The following is an 18,715-nucleotide window of genomic DNA, read 5'->3' as shown; positions in this document are numbered from 1 at the left end:
AAGCTCATTGTCCCCCGACAAAAATCCATAAATAAGCCGCATCCTTGTAAAAGCCGCAGTGTTGAAAACATGACAAAAAAGTAGCGGCTTATAGTCCGGAATTTACGGTATATATGTTTAATACCTCCTTGCACTGTCTGCATCCCTGCAACCTGCATCCTCATGTTACTCTGAACATTTACTTCAGGTTGTCGTACTTCTTGACAAAGGAAATGAAACCTTCTGTTGTGTCCTGAGCCACACTGAATCCTACTTTCCTTCATTCCCATTCTCTGATATGACTTCAGGAGACGTTAGCCGAAGTGGAGGAGAAGTACCGTAAGGCTATGGTATCTAATGCCCAGCTGGACAATGAGAAAAACAACCTGATGTACCAGGTGGACACACTCAAGGACTCACTCATGGAGCTGGAGGAACTGCTGTCAGAGTCACGCCGGGGATTTGATGAAAAAGTCAAGGTAGCACAAACCTTTCATCTCCAAACAGTGAAACAGTGCAGAGTGTGCTCAGTCATGTTTCTACATTTTAAACAGTTTGAATACAGCCGAAGCTTTAAATACATGGAGAGTTTTCAGGGTGCACAAAGAAACACAATGAGTTATTGTAACTTTAGGTAACGATCACATGAAGCTTTGTATTTTTATATTTGGGGGGGGTTTGCCTATAAAGGACAGTGGATAGAGTCAGAAACGAGCGAGAGAGAGAGAGAGAGAGAGATGGGGGAATGAGATGTAGTGAAATTGGCCACAGGCGGGACTTGAACCCAGGCCGCCCGCTTGGAGGATTATAGCCTCCGTCAAAGTGGCGCAACCATTAGGCCACCTGCGCTGCTTCATTCTGACTTAACAGATGTTTATTAAAGCAGTTAATCCTGAATATATTGCTGCTTATTAAGATCAAACATTCGATTTGCTGCCTCGTGTTTCCTCGTGGTTGAGAAAGATGAAGGTGTCGTTCATGCTCATCTGTCTTCTTGTTCCCAAACAGGACTTTGAGCGGGAGAAACATGCCCACTCGGTGCTTCAGTTCCAGTTCAATGAAATGAAAGAGACCCTAAAACAAAGTGAAGAGTTGCTAAACGTGAGTATCACTCCCGAGTGTGAAACAGGAAATAAAGCAGCACAGATCCTCAGAGAAGAAAGGCTGCATGTTGGGCTGCTTTTTACACCCTTTACACTCCATAAATATTCCTCCACGCCTTTACTCCTTACTCCTTAAACTGCTCCTTCCCTTTCATGCTGTTCAGGAGATCCGTCAGCTGCGTATGAAACAGGAGGGTTTTGTTAGAGAAATATCGGACCTGCAGGAGACGGTGGAGTGGAAGGACAAAAAAATTGGGGTACGGCCTATGAGCCCTCATCCAACGATTCAGTTATAATACAACATTTAGCGTTGAACTTCATCATCTCCTTTGCATGAAACTGAATGCTGGCTTTCACTTTTCCCTTCTTTTCACCTCTTGTGCACCACTTTTTTCACTCTGCCACGTGGGGGCTCTGCTCAGGCCTTAGAGCGACAGAAAGAGTACACAGATGCAATCCGCATCGAGCGAGATGAGCTCAGAGAAGAGGTGGTCACGCTGAAAGACATCTTAAAGGTATTCTGTGTAGTGGGTGTGTGTGTGTGTGTGTGTGTGTGTGGTTTCAGAAGGCAAACAACTATTCTGTAAACACATCATCTATAATTAAATTCACACTGTGTAATCCGTGGACTCTTCTTCCCATCTAGAAACATGGAATAGTATTGGGACCTGATCTTGCTGTTAATGGTGAGACGCAGGTGGACGGCTCCCCCAGTGAAGAGCCCGCCTCCCCATCTGCTCAGGACTCACAGACGTCGGCCGAGGGGAACAGCATGCTCGGTAAAACCCACATAACAAAACTTCTCACTGCATGGCTGAGCATCAAACTGTGTGAAGACTTCAATTACACAGTTTGATCATCTGGACAGAGTCTTCATACTGAACCGCCCCAGCACTGACTTTAACTGACATGAAAGGTTCACTGTGGCATTGTTTCACATTATTCTTCCAAATTAAAAAACAGAGGGAACAAAAGGTCCATTGGGAAGCTGATCCCGGATGTTTCCATGTTTTAACGTGAAGGAGAAGTTCTCAAAGTGTCAGGGTCAAAGGTCATTTAGAAACTATCTGCTGCGGCTCAATTAGATAGAGATACTGTAGATAGATAGATAGATACTTTATTGATCCCGAGGGAAATTCAAGCTCACACAAGACTTTCATTTTGATTGATTTATTTATGTAACAGGGACACGCGCAGTGAACGTTTCTTCATTTGTAAAATACAAAGTGGATGCCTTCAGGTTCCTCGCCAGCTGCTGTGCCTGACTTGCAAGTTAGGAAAGAGAGTGTGATGCTTTCACTCGTGAGAATGTCCTGAGGTTTAGACTACAGTGAGCTGCCTTCACTTTAGTCTAATGTAGGGATGTGAACAATGTGAAGACGCGCCACAGTTAGCCTTTTAGCAGTAGCTCACCTTCAACCTGCTGAAACTTTGACTGCACTCACAAACTCTTCCAATCATGGCTTTTTGTCTTCATTACTAATGTTTTTGTGCTATCCTTTTTCATCGGTGCAACTTCTGCCAATAAGTTCTGATTCACGGCTAACCTTGCTAATGAAGGTGGTGTTGGGATTACTAAAACATGAGCAGATGAGGAACATTTGGGTTATTGTGGAGATTTTGTAACGTTCACCTTTGAGCTGTCGGCTTCTTCTTCTTTTAACTTTGATGATTTAGAGATCAAGCTCTTCCCTCTGATGTTCCCCCGCTGCTTTCTTCTTCTTCTTCTTCTTGGTTCTTCCTCGCTTCTCTCGGCCATCTTGGCTCTTCGCTTTGTCTCTGCCAGCAAATCAACCGGGAGTTCTTCCCCATCTTGAATCCCGCTTATCCTTTACCTTGTGAAGATTTCAGTTGTGAAAAATCATGTCTTAAGTCGAGGTATTTTGGCGCTCCATCATCGTGTGTTCTTCATGATCTCTCAGGCAGCACAAAGGAGACTCAGTTGAGAACTAGAGGAGATGAAGAGGCGGATCTGGAGCAGCGTCAAGAAATGTTTGAAGAAGTTGAAGTGAATCAGAAGAAGAAGCAAAATGTTGACATAAAAGTTAAAGAAACTAAAACAACCACGGCTGGAGATAAGACGAGTAACCAAGATTCACAGGTGACGGGCGGCGACACTCTGGACGAGCAAAAAAACAAAACCAACAACGTTGAAGAATGCACTTTGACTCGTACTGAAACTTGTTCTCAAAAAGATTTTAAGGAGGAAAATTGTCCTGATGAGTCCGTCGCAGCTCTCTCAAACTCTGAACCTCAACAGGAGCAGGATGACACCAAGAAGGTGGATAATGACGAGGAAGAGGAGATGCCAAGTAATTCTCCGGCTCAGGGCGCTGCTGCTGCTTCTTCAGGAAAGAAAAAGAAAAAGAAGAGGAAAGGCAAAAAAAAAGCTGCACCGAATGAGGATAACAACCAACCAAAAGAAAAGGGCAAAACAGAAAAAGGAATGCAATCGGCTACAAAAGATAATGGGAACATCAACGCCAGGTTCTGCTGTTGGCCCGTCACTGAAACCCTCAAAGAACTGAAGGGCAACCAGGTGAAAAACAAGCAGAAAAATAAAGATGTAGCCGGAGCCCTGGTGGTAAAACCTGTTCAAGCCGTTCACAGTAATGACATTTTAAAAGAGTCACAAATGGAGCCAGTTGCAGATGAACAAAGCAAGGAAGCAACGTTGGAACCGGAGAAGTTGAAAGAAGTGGAAGCGTTGGCGTCTTGTGAATCCATTGAAGCCCCACAGGCATTCAGAGATCAGGCCACGAGTGACGAAAAGAACGAGCAACAAAGCTTGGAAACAACAACCGCTGAGACCTTTCCTCAAGCTGATACACTTCAAGAAACCGAAGCAGACCTCGATAAGGAGTCTGAAGCAGATCCTGTAAAGGAATCTGAAACAGATCCTGTAAAGGAATCTGAAACAGATCCTGTAAAGGAATCTGAAACAGATCCTGTAAAGGAATCTGAAACAGATCCTGTAAAGGAATCTGAAACAGATCCTGTAAAGGAATCTGAAACAGATCCCGAAATGAATGAGCAAGGCGAGGAACAGAAATTGGAAGATGAGAAGGAAGAAATGCGATCAATAACTCGCCCTGTTCCAGAAAGCAACAGCAGTACTCCTCCTGACACAAGGGACAACTCCAGTGATGCTGAAATCTCTGAGGATGATGCCAAGGATTGTACTCCCAGTGTAGAAAACAGGGAAATGGACAAAGTTACAGAAACGGAAAACATAGAAGTGAAAGAAGTCGGCACCAGTGAAACCATTGAAGCCACAGCGGTTCACGATACAGACGGAAACACGGACCAACATTTGGAGTCTGAAAAGGTAAACGCAGCAGAAGCTGTGGAAACCTTTTCTCCTGAAGAATATCCATCTGAGGAATCCAAAACAGGTTCAATCCAGGATGAAGATGACATGGAACAAACTCTGGAAACATCCGAAGTAGAAGAAGAATCTACGTTTAATCCTGGGTCAGAAACCAGTTTCAGTGCGTCTGATCTTGAAGACTCCATAAACGCAGAGAGCATCGAGTATCCTGCCAAGAGGTGCACTTCAAGCGTCGACAACAGCGATGTGGACTTCTCCACTAACAGCAGCGTCATCCACACCGAGTCCGAATGTGTGGACAGTGCCGAGAGTGAGGTCGGGTCTGTCAACGAAATCAAATCTGAAACAAACGAGGAGGAAAACAGTGAAGGTGGAGCCCGTGTCCCGGACCACAGAGACGTTGCTCCCGATGAATCAGAATCCCCCAACAGTCCCGACAGTGGTTCCTTTGTGTACTCGACTTCCACTGATGGCCTTTACGACGGTCAGTACGATGGCCAACAGAGCTTGTCTGGCTCAGAACAGCCTTCAGAGCTGCTGTCAGAGACTGCAGACCTGGACTCGTGCAGTGACCACACTCCCATCGACGTTTCTGAAAGAGATTCTGAGGATGAGACTCAAACAGTCGTAGAGTACGAGGGGCCAGACACTGAAGCAGAATCTCCTCGTCCCACTCTTGACGCTGGTCCTTCAGAGTTGATGACGGACGGGACAGAAGAGGAGGAGCTGAATGGAGACTCAGGAGAAGCTGAAGGTTTAGTTGAAGCAGACATCTCTGTGAACGATCAAATCATCGATGCACCCGACACTGAAGAGAGTCCTTCAGAAGGTGCAGCTCAGTCCGAAGGTTTAGATGATGAACAACACAAGACGTCGCAGTGTGACGAGCAGACTGACGAACCACACGCTGAACTGTCTCGTGAAACGCAAGAGAACGACACGGTTGACACGTTGGATTCTCCAGATTCTCCAAAAGAAGGAAGTGACATCAGTTCCTCTTTCAAAGCGGATCAGAACACCGAAGAGTCGGTCGAAGATGAAGATCAAACAAACAGTGATGACGAACAAAGTGAGACGAACGTCTGCCCTGTGACGGAGCAACGGCATGAACCGCTGAAGGACAAGTCTGAGGACTACCAGAGGTCCGAGGTATCATCTGAACTCACACTGCTGGACAGTGATGACGAGGGGGATGTGGATGAAGAAGGACAGTCTTTTGATTTTGACGACTTAGAGATGGAGGACGCCATCGCTATGAATCTGACCGAAGATCCCAAACAGATATCGATCGTGGAGGGAGTGGAAATCCTGTCAAAGGAAAGCCACAAGGGAAGTTTAGAGCTGTCCCAAAGCAACGTCGATTTAATTGAAAATACCGACCTCGCTGAAGGAGGTCACCGAGTCGACAAGCGACATGAAGAGTCGGATGCTGTAAGTCAGGACACCCAGAACTCTTGGGTCCACGGGGACGCTTCGTCTGAAAATCTGGTGGAAGAGCAGGCGAACATTATGGAAGAAGTAGGCGTGACGGAGGAGCCCAGGCGCGCCGCAGAGAAAGGAAAGGTTTTAAATGCTGCAGAGTCGACATTTGTCTCAGAGAAACTCAACCAGGCCATGTCTTTACCTTTAGAGGAAGGATTAGATGCTGTTCAGCATGAGTTAAAGGAAGAAGATTCAGTTTCACTTAAGAGCTGGGACCTGGTGTCCAGTAACACAGAGTCAGTGCAGACGGGCAAAAATACAAGGAAGGGCAGCAAGAAAGGCAAAGGCAAGGGCAAAGAGGACTGTAAGATGTCATAGTGTATTAAAAGGTGTTCAGTAGAGACGATGCATCATCTTAATCTGCCCTTCACTAGTTCTTGCTTTGCTGTTTACAAAGTGCTACATTTAAATATGTGCAAAAAACCCTTCCAGCACTTTCTGCCATGATAATTGATGTAAGTTTGTAAATAATTGAATTGAAGAGTCCATGAAGCTCATCCCAGGAGAACACCCATCCCTGATGTGGAGAGAGGAGATTATCGCTTGTTTTGTTATGAATGCACATTTATCGTGCTGCTTGTTATTTGGGATGAATAATGTTCTACAAACATTTATTCAATTTAAAGATGCACAATTAAAGAAACTCATCAATTTGGATTCTGGTACCTGAGAAGTTCAACATTTTCTGTTCTTTTCTCTGTAAGAACTTTGTTTTCAGTCAAACTCTGTTTCTTGTCTTTTGTAAAAGCTGAGTTGATAAAAGTGTGTTTGTCCGTGAAGTGATGCCTCAAACACTTTCAGTTTTCATATGTTGTTACAGACTGTATTCATCTCTTCTAATCTGTGTTATGTTACAGACTTATGTTATGGACCGCTGTTGAGTTAAAATGAACCGAGAAAAATCACAAGACTGTGTATGACGTGCTTGTCAGCCAGTTAAAAATAAAAATAAAGAATACAAACATCATTATTGATCATCAGAGATCTTGTGAGGAACTTTGGCTTTTAGTCGATTTTGATTCCACATGTTTTTTCCAAACTTGTCTTGTACGTACTTAAGAACTTTTCTTCTGCTGGAAAAGTCCTCCTCCTTTTTTTAAAGTCTTAAATATTACTAATGAAGAACGTCGGCCTCTGAAAAATGTCCCAAAGTCCGTTTTAGTGAGGGTTGTGTTCAGCACATGGTCCGACACCTTCCCTGCAGCAGCCTCGAGAGGCGCTAAAAACAGAAATAATTTTCTGTTTCATAAGTTGCCAAAGACTCCTCACAGGAGCGTTGATTCACAATAAACAGGCCATGAGACGATGAAGACAGTCACAGCTGTTTGTCTCTTATTGAAGTTAAAAACACACCTTCCCTCCAAAGACCAAACTGAGATCTTCAAGGTCACTACTTCTCCACATACAAGAACTGTGAACTCTAAAGCACAGAAGATGTGTAGTTGTGTATGTTTTTGTTTGGTTGCACTTCATGGAGAGATGAATGTGGTGCATCTGCGTCCAATAAACACCCTGCTCTTCCACCTTTCTTTTGGACTTTCTTGAGTGACATTATAAAAAGCTCTTTGCACCACTCATGTCATCACCTCCACGATGTCTCTGTCTTCTCATGACTGAATGTGCAGCCTCCCAGCTGTGAGCCCTTGCATCAAACAGTTTGTGCATACTAACCCCCCCACACACACACACACACACACCCACCCCCCCACCCTGCTCCATCACTGCCCACACGGATTGCTCAGTTGCATGCATCAACCTCCCACCCTGACCCAGATACCCTTCCACCATCTCCTTGGCTCCTCCCACCCCTGGTATGTTTACTTATTTCTCTTTTTTTAAAGATGGATGGAAACAGTTTTGATATTGTTTGAAATGCATAACCTTCCTTTTGAAATGATCTGTAACTCAGAAAACAAAGAGTTTGTTCTTGACTTGTTATTAAACTCTCGCTTTCTGTTTCAGAAATCCGTCTGAGGAAACTGGTGGATGAGCGTGAAAAAATGATCGAGCAGGTGGGTCACTTCTTCTCCGGCACCTGTAACATGTTCTCCCATTGGAAACTTAATCAATAACTTTATATTCTTAAATGCACAAAAGCCCTGAACATGTCCCAGTAACATTTAGGGCGAGCTTAAGGTCAACGTTTCTTTATTTGTCTCCCTGGGGAGAAAGTTGTCCCGGATACGGGAAAAAAATTAGAAAGTCATAAAAACAATGAATCATGAATCAGCAAAACATCAGCTTATCCTGCTCCTTATTACCCACACATACTGTTTTTATATATATATATATACACACACACAGTTTCTCCTACCAGGCCCGTAGAACATGTGACCTCAGCAGCTCAACAAGAGGGAGGAGAGTGATGAGATCTGCAGTTTGTTCTTCCTGCACATAAACTGCCTCATTCAGATTTATGTTCTTCTCCTCACTATCGTTGATACTGGAAATACATCCAATACAAAACCAATATAACGAAGCATTTATGTAATCGAGGGGTTCGCCCCCCTTCTCCTCCACCATCTCGGTGCGTCATGGCTGGCCTCCTCCTCCTTCCACGTCCGACAGGAAAATCTCCTGCTGGGTCGGAAATGTGTGAAAGATTTCATGGACAGACGCTGGGAAACTTCCAGGACTGCATGTGTTTTACATTCTGACAAAATCCTACACGACCTCGGTGGACTACAAAACAATGGACGAGGTGGCGTCAGCAGAGTTTTTGACTTGTCATTGTGAGATGGTCATTTAACCGTCATGGCTGTGTCGACAGGTGAAGAAACTAAAGGCCCAGCTGGATGAGAAGACTCAGAAGAACGGCACGGACAACAGTTCCAGTCCAGACGCTGACATCCTTGAAAATGGCAACGATCCAAACGTAATAGAAACGCAGAGTAAGTGCACATGTGCCTTTTAATAAACCAGAAGTTTGACTTGTTTTCATTTTCATGTCTCCTCCATTTGAAGGATATTCACTTTGGTTTCTCTGTGCAGGAGATTCAAACAGGCAAATGAGTGACTTAAAGTTCAAACTTGTGAAGGCGGAGCAAGAGGTCACCGCTTTGGAACAAAATGTAAGCTGGGTAAAAACTAAACATTCACACACTGGCTTACAAGGAGGCAACACTCTGACTTTATGGGCCTGTTGGGCTTTTTCCAGGTGACCAGACTTGAGGGTCAGGTGACGCGCTACAAGTCTGCAGCCGAGAACTCAGAGAAAGTGGAGGATGAACTGAAGGCAGAGAAACGTAAACTGCAAAGAGAGGTGGACTTTGGTTTTTCTTCCCTCGTCTAAATGAAGACTTAGATAATTCAGCGTGCTCTGTTTAAACTTCTCTTCCCTCTTTTGACTCGACAGTTGCGATCAGCGCTGGACAAGGTGGATGAACTCGAGTCCAACAACAGCCACCTTTCCAAAAGACTGGAGAAGATCAAGTCTACTCGGGGCATGGCCCAGACTCCTTAGATCCACTTCACCTTCTCTCCTTCCAAAACTGGCCCACGATGTTCCTCCTGCCTGATCACTACCTTAGTAAACGAAAAAACAAAAAAAAACAAGAAGTTTAGTATCTACCGAACACAAACAAGCAATGTGCCATTTCTTTGTCTCTTCTCTGTCTGATGAGAGTTCTTCGTAGCTTCGTCTGCACACCAAAAAAAAAAAAAAAACTTCCTGAAGTTGGGCAGCGGGTGTTTGCGTACCTCATGACTTTGGTCTGCACTGCTCTGCTGCAGAGGAACGTCGGCCACATGAAGAGTCTCGTGACTGAAGCGCACCACAAACACTTGTCTGAAGTCGGGTGTGGTGAGAAGGAACGTCGCCCTCTTTCTGCGGCTCGTCGCCTTGCCTTGCTCACTTGAAGGACGGAGAAATGCAGGGAAAGATGAATCAGCGTGCAGCGGACCTCCAGACTGCTTCACCCTTCACTGCAGGGAGGACGGAGCTCAGAGTTTTCTGTGTGTTGTGTGAATGAAAGGGTAAGTCGTGTGTGTGTAAATCCTGGTATCGTATTCTGGTGCTTAAATGACTCATCAGTACAAAAAAGATCACAGCTCTATGACGTGCTGTAGCATAATCCTTTAAGGCCGTTAGGTCCACTAGTAATGATTGTGTTTGCCACTGTGTTCTTCCACATTATTTACACCCCTACAAAGGTCGATGATGATGTTTAACTTTCCCTGATCGGTTTGTGAATTAAGAAGTTTTTTACATGTGGTATCCCAAAAGAAATGTTGAATCAAAAGTTCAGTCCAAAAAAAAAAAAGAACTAATCAAAGTTCTCTGTAAGCCGAATTCATATTTTTGTCAAAGCAGTGTGTCAGCTTTGAAAAGGGCGAGGTAACTCCTGCATCGGATGTTAGGAAACTGATTTTATCTGAAAACAAACAAACCATGTTGTCGGACACAAGATGGTGTTTGTTCAGTGTTGTTGGTGTGGCAGAAACAACCATTGTTAGTGGGTTTGTTCTTGGAGTGGGTGTGATCCTCTGATCAGTCTGATAAAGTCACTTCAAATGTATTTTGTACCTTTTAGTCATTTCGAGCCCAGACTATGTCCGAATCAGGCCCAGGTTTAAAATACCAGACTTTCCCCTTTATGGATTTTGTCGTTCGCACCCAAAGCCAAACTCCTTTTCAAACTGTAAATGTTTGGATGTTTTTCACTTGTGGTCAAACTGAACAGGATGTGTTTGCAGAGAGGAAAGCCCCATGTTCACACTGCACCCCATCACAGTATAATCACCAGCTTTCACTTGTAGTTCCTTCAGGCGGTCTGAGGAGGGTCACTGAATGATGAAGAGTGTCACCTCAGATAAAGTCCTGTCTCCGAGCTCCTCTCTGCTTGTTGTAGTCCGTCACTGGTTCTCTCTTGTGTTCACACTGACTGTGTGACCACGGGGACTCAAAGCGGTGTTAGCAGGAGACTCTGATCAGCTGCTGCTTCACTGTTTACAAAGCTTTCAAATGTTTGTAAGGATACATAAAGATCTGTTCTCTTTGTGCAATAAAAGTTCAAACCACATTGGTATCTGCACAAGTGCAATTCAGTGTTGTGTTAAACATCGTCTCCGATCTGTCCTTTGTTCCTTCACAGCCTTTTGGTGGATGTGATCTTATTCAGTGACGATCTGTTTCAGCTAATCTTATCACAGATATGCATCCATATTACTCGATTTATTCTCCAGGCAAAAAGCATTTGATTTGAGCCTCACTGTATTACATTAGCAGTTCTGTCACCAGCAGGGGGCGCTATACGGATCACAACAGTCATCCTCACTGCAGAGCAGGGGTCTCCAACTTTTCTTCACCAGAGAGACACTTTAAAAAATGAAAGTGCTTCAGAGCTACGTGCATCACAAGGCTTGCATTTATTTACACAGCACACACCAGGTGAATAGAGTGACTGTTTAGACGTGTGAAATAGTCAATGCTTATCAATAATCCTTAACTCACATCAAGGTCCAAGAAAAAAAAAAAACACATTTATAACTTCTTATTGGGCCACAGTCAGCTGTGTCACTGAAAAATCACATCACCAACACATTCCTACTTTACACTTGATTTTATGGGCCAAAATCTTCTTTTCCTTTTGACACAGTCGGTCAACCTGTCCACAAGCTGCCAGTCTGAGAGTCCTGCTCCACAGTGTCAAACACGTTTATGTTGAAGGTCATCTTGTGTTCATTATAAATCTGTTCCACAAGTGTTTGATAATTGCATCTGATGTATATATTTACATCCATCTACAGAGTTCAAAGATCTAAGACATAAATCTGACTTTTTTTCTCTTTTTCCTCTATCGGTCGGGCCCTTCTCTTAATATGTGAACAGTTTTTGGTGATTGGGGGGAAAAAAAGATCTTCAAGCAAGAAACACATCTGGGCAATTTTCTGACATACAGATAATTATATATTTTTTTTTTTCAAACGTCTGGATGTTTTCTCCTTTTAAACTCGAGCCCAAATCATTTGAGCGTCGATGCTCTCTGTTTTACTGGTGACTCTCCATGTCATCACACTCATGCAGGTTTGGTGAATCGATTGCTTGGTGGTTTTCTGTCAGAGTCCTGCTGTTGACTTGTTGTCCACTGACTGTCGCTGTACGTCCGTTTTTGGATGCGCTGTATCATGCGGCGCCCGTAGAAGTCCCGATAATCTGCTGGGAGTTCATCCAGAGTGTGCAGCGCTCTCTCCAAGGCCTGAAGGGCTCGAGCCGCAGACACGGGGTCTTTGTTACCGTACGGGTCCTTTTTGTCGTAACTGTCTGCAGGAAGATGACGCCAGAACACGTTCACACCCACTCCAAAGTGCAGAGCCAGCGTGTTGTGGAACCACAGCGCTGAGGACAACAAACACACGATGATGTGAAGTCCTAAAGGTTTATTTGAGAGTCTGTTCTACTTGATCTGTGCAATAATTCAAGAATATGAACAATTTTAGGCTCCAACTGACTTTTCTGCTTTTCATGGTTTAGAAAGTTAAATCAGAAACATTTGATCCATGTGATGGGATACCTGCAGCAGAGATTACAGAAAGATTGTTTTCTTTCTTACCCGGGATAAAAAGCACATCTCCAGGCTCCAGCACACACTCGTATCTCTTCGCCTTCACAAACTCTGGAAATCGTGTCAGGTCTGGGGAGTCGATATCCAGGACCTCAGATTTATCCCCTGATAGATCACAGTCACATTTAAACAGGCTTTTACTGTGAAGCCAAGATTCTTAATAAAAACACTTGCAGAAGAGATTCAAAGTGTGACCGTATATTTAGCTTTATTTGGAACATTTCTTTGCAGAGACACTTACCTGACAGGTAAAGGTGCAATGCATCCTGGGGGCTGTAGAGCACGACTCTTTTTGTTCCCGTCACCTGAGCCAGCAGGTTATCCATCACCTGAGGGAACGAAAGCCAAAGAGCACAAGGACGACTTCATGAGGCACCGAGCTTTACAAATACAGCTTCAAAAACATTTGTTTTCTGTGAGAGACGAACTTTAAAAGATCCAATTAGTGTTTGAAAACAGATACTTATATCAAAATGCAATTACTTTAGAAGATTTAATTAGCTAACAGCAACAAAATGGGCTGTAAATACTAAATAAATGTACTTTATTATGGCAGCTCACAGAAGTGTGAAGTATAGTTTGAATGGACCACAGCAGCTCTGGGTCAAAACGAGGCTTGTAGATGTACCGTTTTTTTTATCTTTGGTACTTTGTGATGCTATCAATCTTTACAAAACAGATTCTATTGTTTTAAAAAGTTGGTGACGAAAAGTACCAACTTTTTGATAACCTCAGAAGGAACAGGGCGAGTCTCAGATCCATTTTAGACTGCAGGATTAGCATAGCTGTGAAGGTGTTAGATCAGTGTTTCATTCACTGAGACAGGCAGGTAGGGCCAAAATCACACGCTCACATCGTAGTGCGTCCACAGCTGCAGGCCGCAGGAGCTGATGCGGAACACGCTGGAGAAAAACTGATCGGGTGCAAAGAACTCTGGGATGTGGAAATCTGCAGCCAGGTCTGGGAACTGTTTGCTCAGATCAGCAGGTTCCTGAGAGGAAAGCATTTCTGTTTTTAGAGACTGAAGATAGAAATGTACATGCAACATACAAAACAATATAGTGTCTAACTTTACAGGTTTGAATTTAAAGAAGACTTTTGGATACCTTTCGTACATCCTCTCCAAGTGATCGTAGATAATAACTCTCATCCTGAAAAAGATCAGAGACTCGTTTAAAGATGGAGCGATAACTCTATATTATATCTCATATATGAAAAATACTTACCTTACACAGAAAGTAATCCAAGTGTGTTTTTTCAGATGCTCTTTTCACAAATTCTTTGAAAGGCAGAGTCCTGTGAACACAGAGCTGCAGCTGAGGACAAAGCAGACGAGAAGCACTGACGTGTGTGTGTGTGTGTGTGTGTGTGTGTGTGTGTGTGTGTGTGTGTGTGTGTGTGTGTGTGTGTGTGTGTGTGTGTGTGTGTGTGTGTGTGTGTGTGTGTGTGTGTGTGTGTGTGTGTGTGTGTGTGTGTGTGAGTGTGTGTGAGTGAGAGAGAGAGAGAGAGCTCACTTGTATGCAAAGTTTTTGTGGAGGAAGTCCATCTGCGGGACAGTGGACACATGAATCTTCACTTCCTTGTCTCCCCCTTTCTCAGTGAGATATTCAGCTGTCCACTTTTCCAGACACGGACCCAGATCCAGGTCTCTCAGCACGGCCGGTCTTCTCTGGAACATAAAGGTGAATTCAGCTGTTAACACTGCTGGGAGGGACTTTACTACAGTCCGCCCCTCTCCTCTGACAGCAATCAATCAATCCATCTTTATTTCTATAGCACATTTCAAAAGAAAACCTGGTTTGGTTGACCAAATTGCTTTACAAGCATAAAAAAACAACATACTGTAAAGACAATAAATCAATAAGCATAGAGTGAAACAGAATAAAAACACAAGAAATAGGAGAATAAAAATGTCACCAGTATCAAATTTCATACAGTTTATAAATCCATTTCCAAGACATGAAATACTTTTCATTGATCAAAACAGAGAGTCATCAGCTCTTACAAACGTGACAATATACAGTCAATATGTTAGTATTTTGTAAATGTACATTTTTGGCCTAAAGAGTTGAAAACTTTACTATTGTCCCTCTGACTTTAAGAGGCAGAAACTTTTTTTTACAGCTCACTTATAAATCACATGCATTTACAGGTAAACATTTAAAGACTGAAGTAGTTTAAATGAGCAGTCATGTTTTAGTCTACCTGCTGCTGAGAAGACAACACAGTGAATCATCTCACCTGTGGATAAATGTCCTGCACAAACACCTCTCTGTCCACGTTGGTAAACACGGCTACAGTTTCTTTTTCCTGCTGCTCCATTGCACATTATTTCCTGGAGAGAAATAAAATCCAAGCTGGTGAGTAAACAGCTCAACTCTGAGTGTGTCACACTAATATTCCTCCGAGAGGAAACAAAACGTGACGAAATGACACAAAGCGATTAAAAATAATGATTTTGAGCACAACATTACACATATCAAGTGTGTTTAAAAGGCTTTTAATCGGAGTAATATTCTTGATATTATATCGCACTAGTGTCTTTCATTTTTACTTTATTATTAGTTTCTTACCGGAAGATATATGTGCACGGACACTACTGCTTCCGTCATAAAGAAAGATGGCGCTGCCCGGGTTGAGAGGTTGTTATAGGTTGTCTTCATCATTCAGCCTCACTCGCTTGTTTTTAAATGAAGGGATCCTCCTGAGCCGGTCCGGAAAGACCCGGATACCCGCTTCATACCCGTCCGGGGTGAAGGCACCGGTCCGCCCGCACAGCTCTGGCCCGGGAGGGCAGAGACCGGCCCAGAAAGTGGTGGTGGTCGGCATCACGAATCCCTTCATCTGGTTCCGCACGCGAGTTTACTACTTCCTGATCCGAACTTACTTTGACCGAGAGTTCAGCATCGACGAGTTCACGGAGGGAGCCAAGCATGTGAGTACACAGCGTATGTATGTATGTATGTATGTATGTATGTATGTATGTATGTATGTATGTATGTATTGGTTTGTATGTATGTATGTATTGGTTTGTATGTATGTATGTATGTATGTATGTATGTATGTATTGGTTTGTATGTATGTATGTATGTATGTATTGGTTTGTATGTATGTATGTATGTACTGGTTTGTATGTATGTATGCATGCGTAGAGCTCAGTTTAACAGATTTTTTTTAACTCAGCTCAACTGTTGCCAAGCAACCCTAACGCTCTATTCTACTGTTCTCTCGCTGCGCTGTTGGTTTCCATGGTTACCACAGAGCAGATACGATAATCCTTTATTGATCCTCAAGTGTGTGTTTGTTTAAGAGAGTCTGTCTGTGTGACTCTGAGGTAGGAGAGTGATAAACTGTAAATGTCCTTCACGAGGATCTAGACCTCCTGACTGTGGAGGAGGGATACTTACTGTGAAAAGTCCCAGTAATGTCATTTATGGTGAGCCTCTCGTCAAATCAGATTGCTTGTTTTGAACTGTGGAAAAAAAAGTGTTTTTTTTTTTTCTTTTTTAGTGTATCAACTTTAAACTGCTCTTGCTCACACATAAAGCCGTCCATCACCTGGCTCCTCCCCCCTACCTGTCTGAGCTCCTCCACTGACACACCCCAACCCACACTCTCAGATCTGCCCATGCAAACCTCCTGTCATGTGGCTGCAGGAGCTGGGGATCGAACCCCCAGAGGTTGAGAAAAGACCAAATCTACCACTGAGCCTCAGCCGCCCCAAGTTTGTTCGTCCATCTCTGATTTATTTTTGTTGACAAAGTTGTTTGTTTACTTTTTCAGGCCTTCTCCCATGTGTCCGGACTGTTATCAAAATGTCACTTTGAAGCTTTGGAGGGGCTCGTGGCTAACGATGTGAGTATGACTAAATCCACCTGTTTGTAAAAGGATTCAAATAAATGTATCTGTCGTTGTGTGTAACTGTGCCTGTCAACCTCTCAAATGACGACAAAAGAGAAGAGAGAAAAAGTTGAGGTGGGCTCTGAAGTTTGAACAAAGTGTGGTGAGGGTGGTCTCTCACAAACATTCAAAAAGATGAAAAACAAGGCAGTCATCAAAGCAGCTGGGTTTCAGCACACTCATATTCTCTTCTCCTCACAGCTGATCGGGAAGCTGGAGGAAAAGTGTAAGCTGCTGCCATCGAGCTACAAGGAAGCTCTCTCTGCAGACCACGAGGAGATCATGTACACCACGCCTGCAGACGTGGGAATCTATTACGATGATGACGGTAGGTGGTGATATCTCTGTCTGTTTAAATTAGGAATAGATCATAAGAAAGACCAAAAAACAACAATACAAAGCTCCTGCATACAAACCCAGCCTGTGTTTCCTCTCTGTGATTCAGATGAGTCTTTTTCTCCGAACACTTTGTTCCAGTGCGGTACACAAACGGGTTTCTTTTTGGTGGTCGAACAGAAACCACGCTCACAATACAAAAAACCAAACACACTCTCACAGCAGCACCTCTTCCATTGAACCCCCTGTGTGATGTGTCGTAATAAATGACTTTGGATTAGAATGATCATTTATACATCAGAAGAAGCTAACCCACATGTTGATGTATTTTGACAAAGACTGCTTCAGCTTGAATAACATTAATGACGTTAGTGAAGCTGTGACAATCAGAGGTTTAATCCAGTGCGGAGGTTTCATAAAAGTCTGAAAGGGTTAACCTGAACAGTCTGACTGGGAGAAGAGTTTCATCTCCAAGAGGGCAAAGACGTGATGTGCTGGGCAGCGTTAGATCTCTGTGTATCTTCAGCCTGATGGCTCAGTGTTGACAGTCTAAATGTTGAACTACATTTTCTTTGTTACAACAAACACAAACACTTGTTGAAAATCATCCATGAATCCACCGTTCGGCTGCTCCCTTCATCGGTTTCAGGGAAAGCAGCACATCTTGATATCTGTTCTGTTTCTCATTCTAATTTCTGTTGTTTCATGAATAAGCTGAGTCCTGCGTGAAGAGCTCCAGGAGCCTCCACTGACAGACGTGTTGGATGAGTTATGTCGAGTTAATTTCTGTCCTTTTTTGTGTTTCCAGGGAGAAAGTTTGTCAGTATTCTGATGCGTTTCTGGTATCTGACGAGTGCACGCCTCCCTGACGACACGGTGGAGGGTTCCCGTATCTTCCAGGTGGCCTTCGGTGTAGATGGGGAAGTAGAAAATAAGAGACTGCTTACTGCTAATTATGAGTGAGTATTCTTTCCTGTTAGTGCTGTCAGAATATGCACAAGATTTCAGTCTCCCTGTGAATGATGTTAAACATTGTCATTGTCCTTCTGACAGATTCCAAAGGGAGTTTACTAAAGGAGTGACTCCAGACTGGACTATTACGAGGATAGAGCACTCCAAGCTCTTGGATTAAGCTTCTTTTCACACGAGGCGTTTCTGCGTCTGGAATCAAGTCAAAGATGTGAAAGTCCCTTCAATATGAGCTTTAATTAATTTTACCTAATAAAAGCAAAAGCTGAGGGTGCGAGGTGTCCCGCATCGGAAGTGAGAGGAAAACAAGCAGACAAACATGGATTCACCGAGAAAAGACATGAACCAATCACATCTGCTCGTAAAGATTCTGTCTGCACCTGACAGTCCCGTCCAGAGGAACCACATATTATTTCCAATCTGTAATTTGAAGCGATTTCTTTTTTTATTATTGTGGAACATCCAATGAACGGAGATGGTTGGATATGGTGTGATCGTGCGATTAACACTTATTCCAGGAAAATCTGTCACCTTGTTTGGTTTTCTGTTCTGACAGAACTGATCAGTACTATAGTACTTGATAGAGAACTGAAGACTGTGAGCTGTGAGTGTGTTTAGAAAGAATGGGTTTAATTTGTCTCTAAACATAAGAATCCCCCCCCAACACACACACACAAAAACATTTGCAGGTTGCATTCACTTGCCTCTGTAGTACATCTCTATAGGTACTGAATGTGTGCACAGGTGTTTGCAATGTTTGAGGCAGCTGCTGCAGACTTCTGATTCTTTTATTAAAGATCCAAATTAAAATGAAATGTTTACTGATTTCCCCCCTCCCCCTCTATATAAATCTTTATAACACATATATACTGCAGTATATGTAACATCATGACGTACATCTATATGAATACATATGAAAACAGTATATAGGCACTGAACTATATATACACAACATGTTTCCAAAGTCTGTGTGACTGATCCTCTATATTATTTTCTGTTTTGGTCTTTAAAGGTTTGAAAAAAATAATTTAAAATATAAATGTATACAGAAG

At 43.2% G+C, this 18,715-nt stretch overlaps 3 protein-coding genes across 9 annotated transcripts in view; 2 read left to right on the top strand and 1 right to left on the bottom strand.

The window, feature by feature from the left end:
• The window catches only part of lrrfip1a (leucine rich repeat (in FLII) interacting protein 1a), a 38,726-nt gene extending 27,772 nt beyond the window's left edge, over positions 1-10,954 (top strand). For 5 of the 7 annotated variants that reach the window (XM_079356753.1, XM_079356752.1, XM_079356754.1 and 2 more), the window contains 6 exons: positions 288-458; positions 988-1,080; positions 1,247-1,339; positions 1,505-1,597; positions 1,729-1,861; positions 3,005-7,418. In XM_079356753.1, coding sequence (XP_079212879.1) covers positions 288-458; positions 988-1,080; positions 1,247-1,339; positions 1,505-1,597; positions 1,729-1,861; positions 3,005-6,213 — 3,792 coding nt within the window. In that variant the 3' untranslated portion in view covers positions 6,214-7,418. Of the gene's footprint in view, positions 1-287; positions 459-987; positions 1,081-1,246; positions 1,340-1,504; positions 1,598-1,728; positions 1,862-3,004; positions 7,419-7,857; positions 7,908-8,665; positions 8,787-8,886; positions 8,967-9,052; positions 9,158-9,250 lie in introns of those variants that run through there. The other 2 variants (XM_079356758.1, XM_079356755.1) reach the window with 2 other exon arrangements.
• Positions 10,955-11,239: 285 nt separating this feature from the next.
• On the bottom strand, positions 11,240-15,114 carry tyw5 (tRNA-yW synthesizing protein 5). The gene is made up of 9 exons (XM_079356777.1): positions 15,032-15,114; positions 14,700-14,793; positions 13,973-14,127; positions 13,685-13,754; positions 13,565-13,609; positions 13,312-13,449; positions 12,700-12,787; positions 12,447-12,563; positions 11,240-12,232 (listed from the first exon to the last, which is right to left on the bottom strand). Exons 2-9 carry the CDS (start codon positions 14,778-14,780, stop codon positions 11,913-11,915), a joined length of 1,014 nt encoding a protein of 337 aa, XP_079212903.1. The 5' UTR covers positions 14,781-14,793; positions 15,032-15,114; the 3' UTR covers positions 11,240-11,912.
• Positions 15,079-18,264, top strand: maip1 (matrix AAA peptidase interacting protein 1; the record flags this gene model as incomplete). Its single annotated transcript, XM_079356780.1, has 5 exons — positions 15,079-15,393; positions 16,242-16,313; positions 16,560-16,686; positions 17,503-17,653; positions 17,748-18,264. The coding sequence occupies 5 exons, from the start codon at positions 15,079-15,081 to the stop codon at positions 17,824-17,826; spliced, it is 744 nt and encodes a 247-aa protein (XP_079212906.1). The 3' UTR covers positions 17,827-18,264.
• Positions 18,265-18,715: the final 451 nt, after the last annotated feature.

This window comes from Symphodus melops (assembly GCF_947650265.1).
Source record: "Symphodus melops genome assembly, chromosome: 12".
Classification (NCBI taxonomy): Eukaryota; Metazoa; Chordata; class Actinopteri; order Labriformes; family Labridae; genus Symphodus; species Symphodus melops.
Note: the sequence above shows the minus strand (reverse complement) of the source record. Positions and strands in the feature narration are given on the sequence as shown.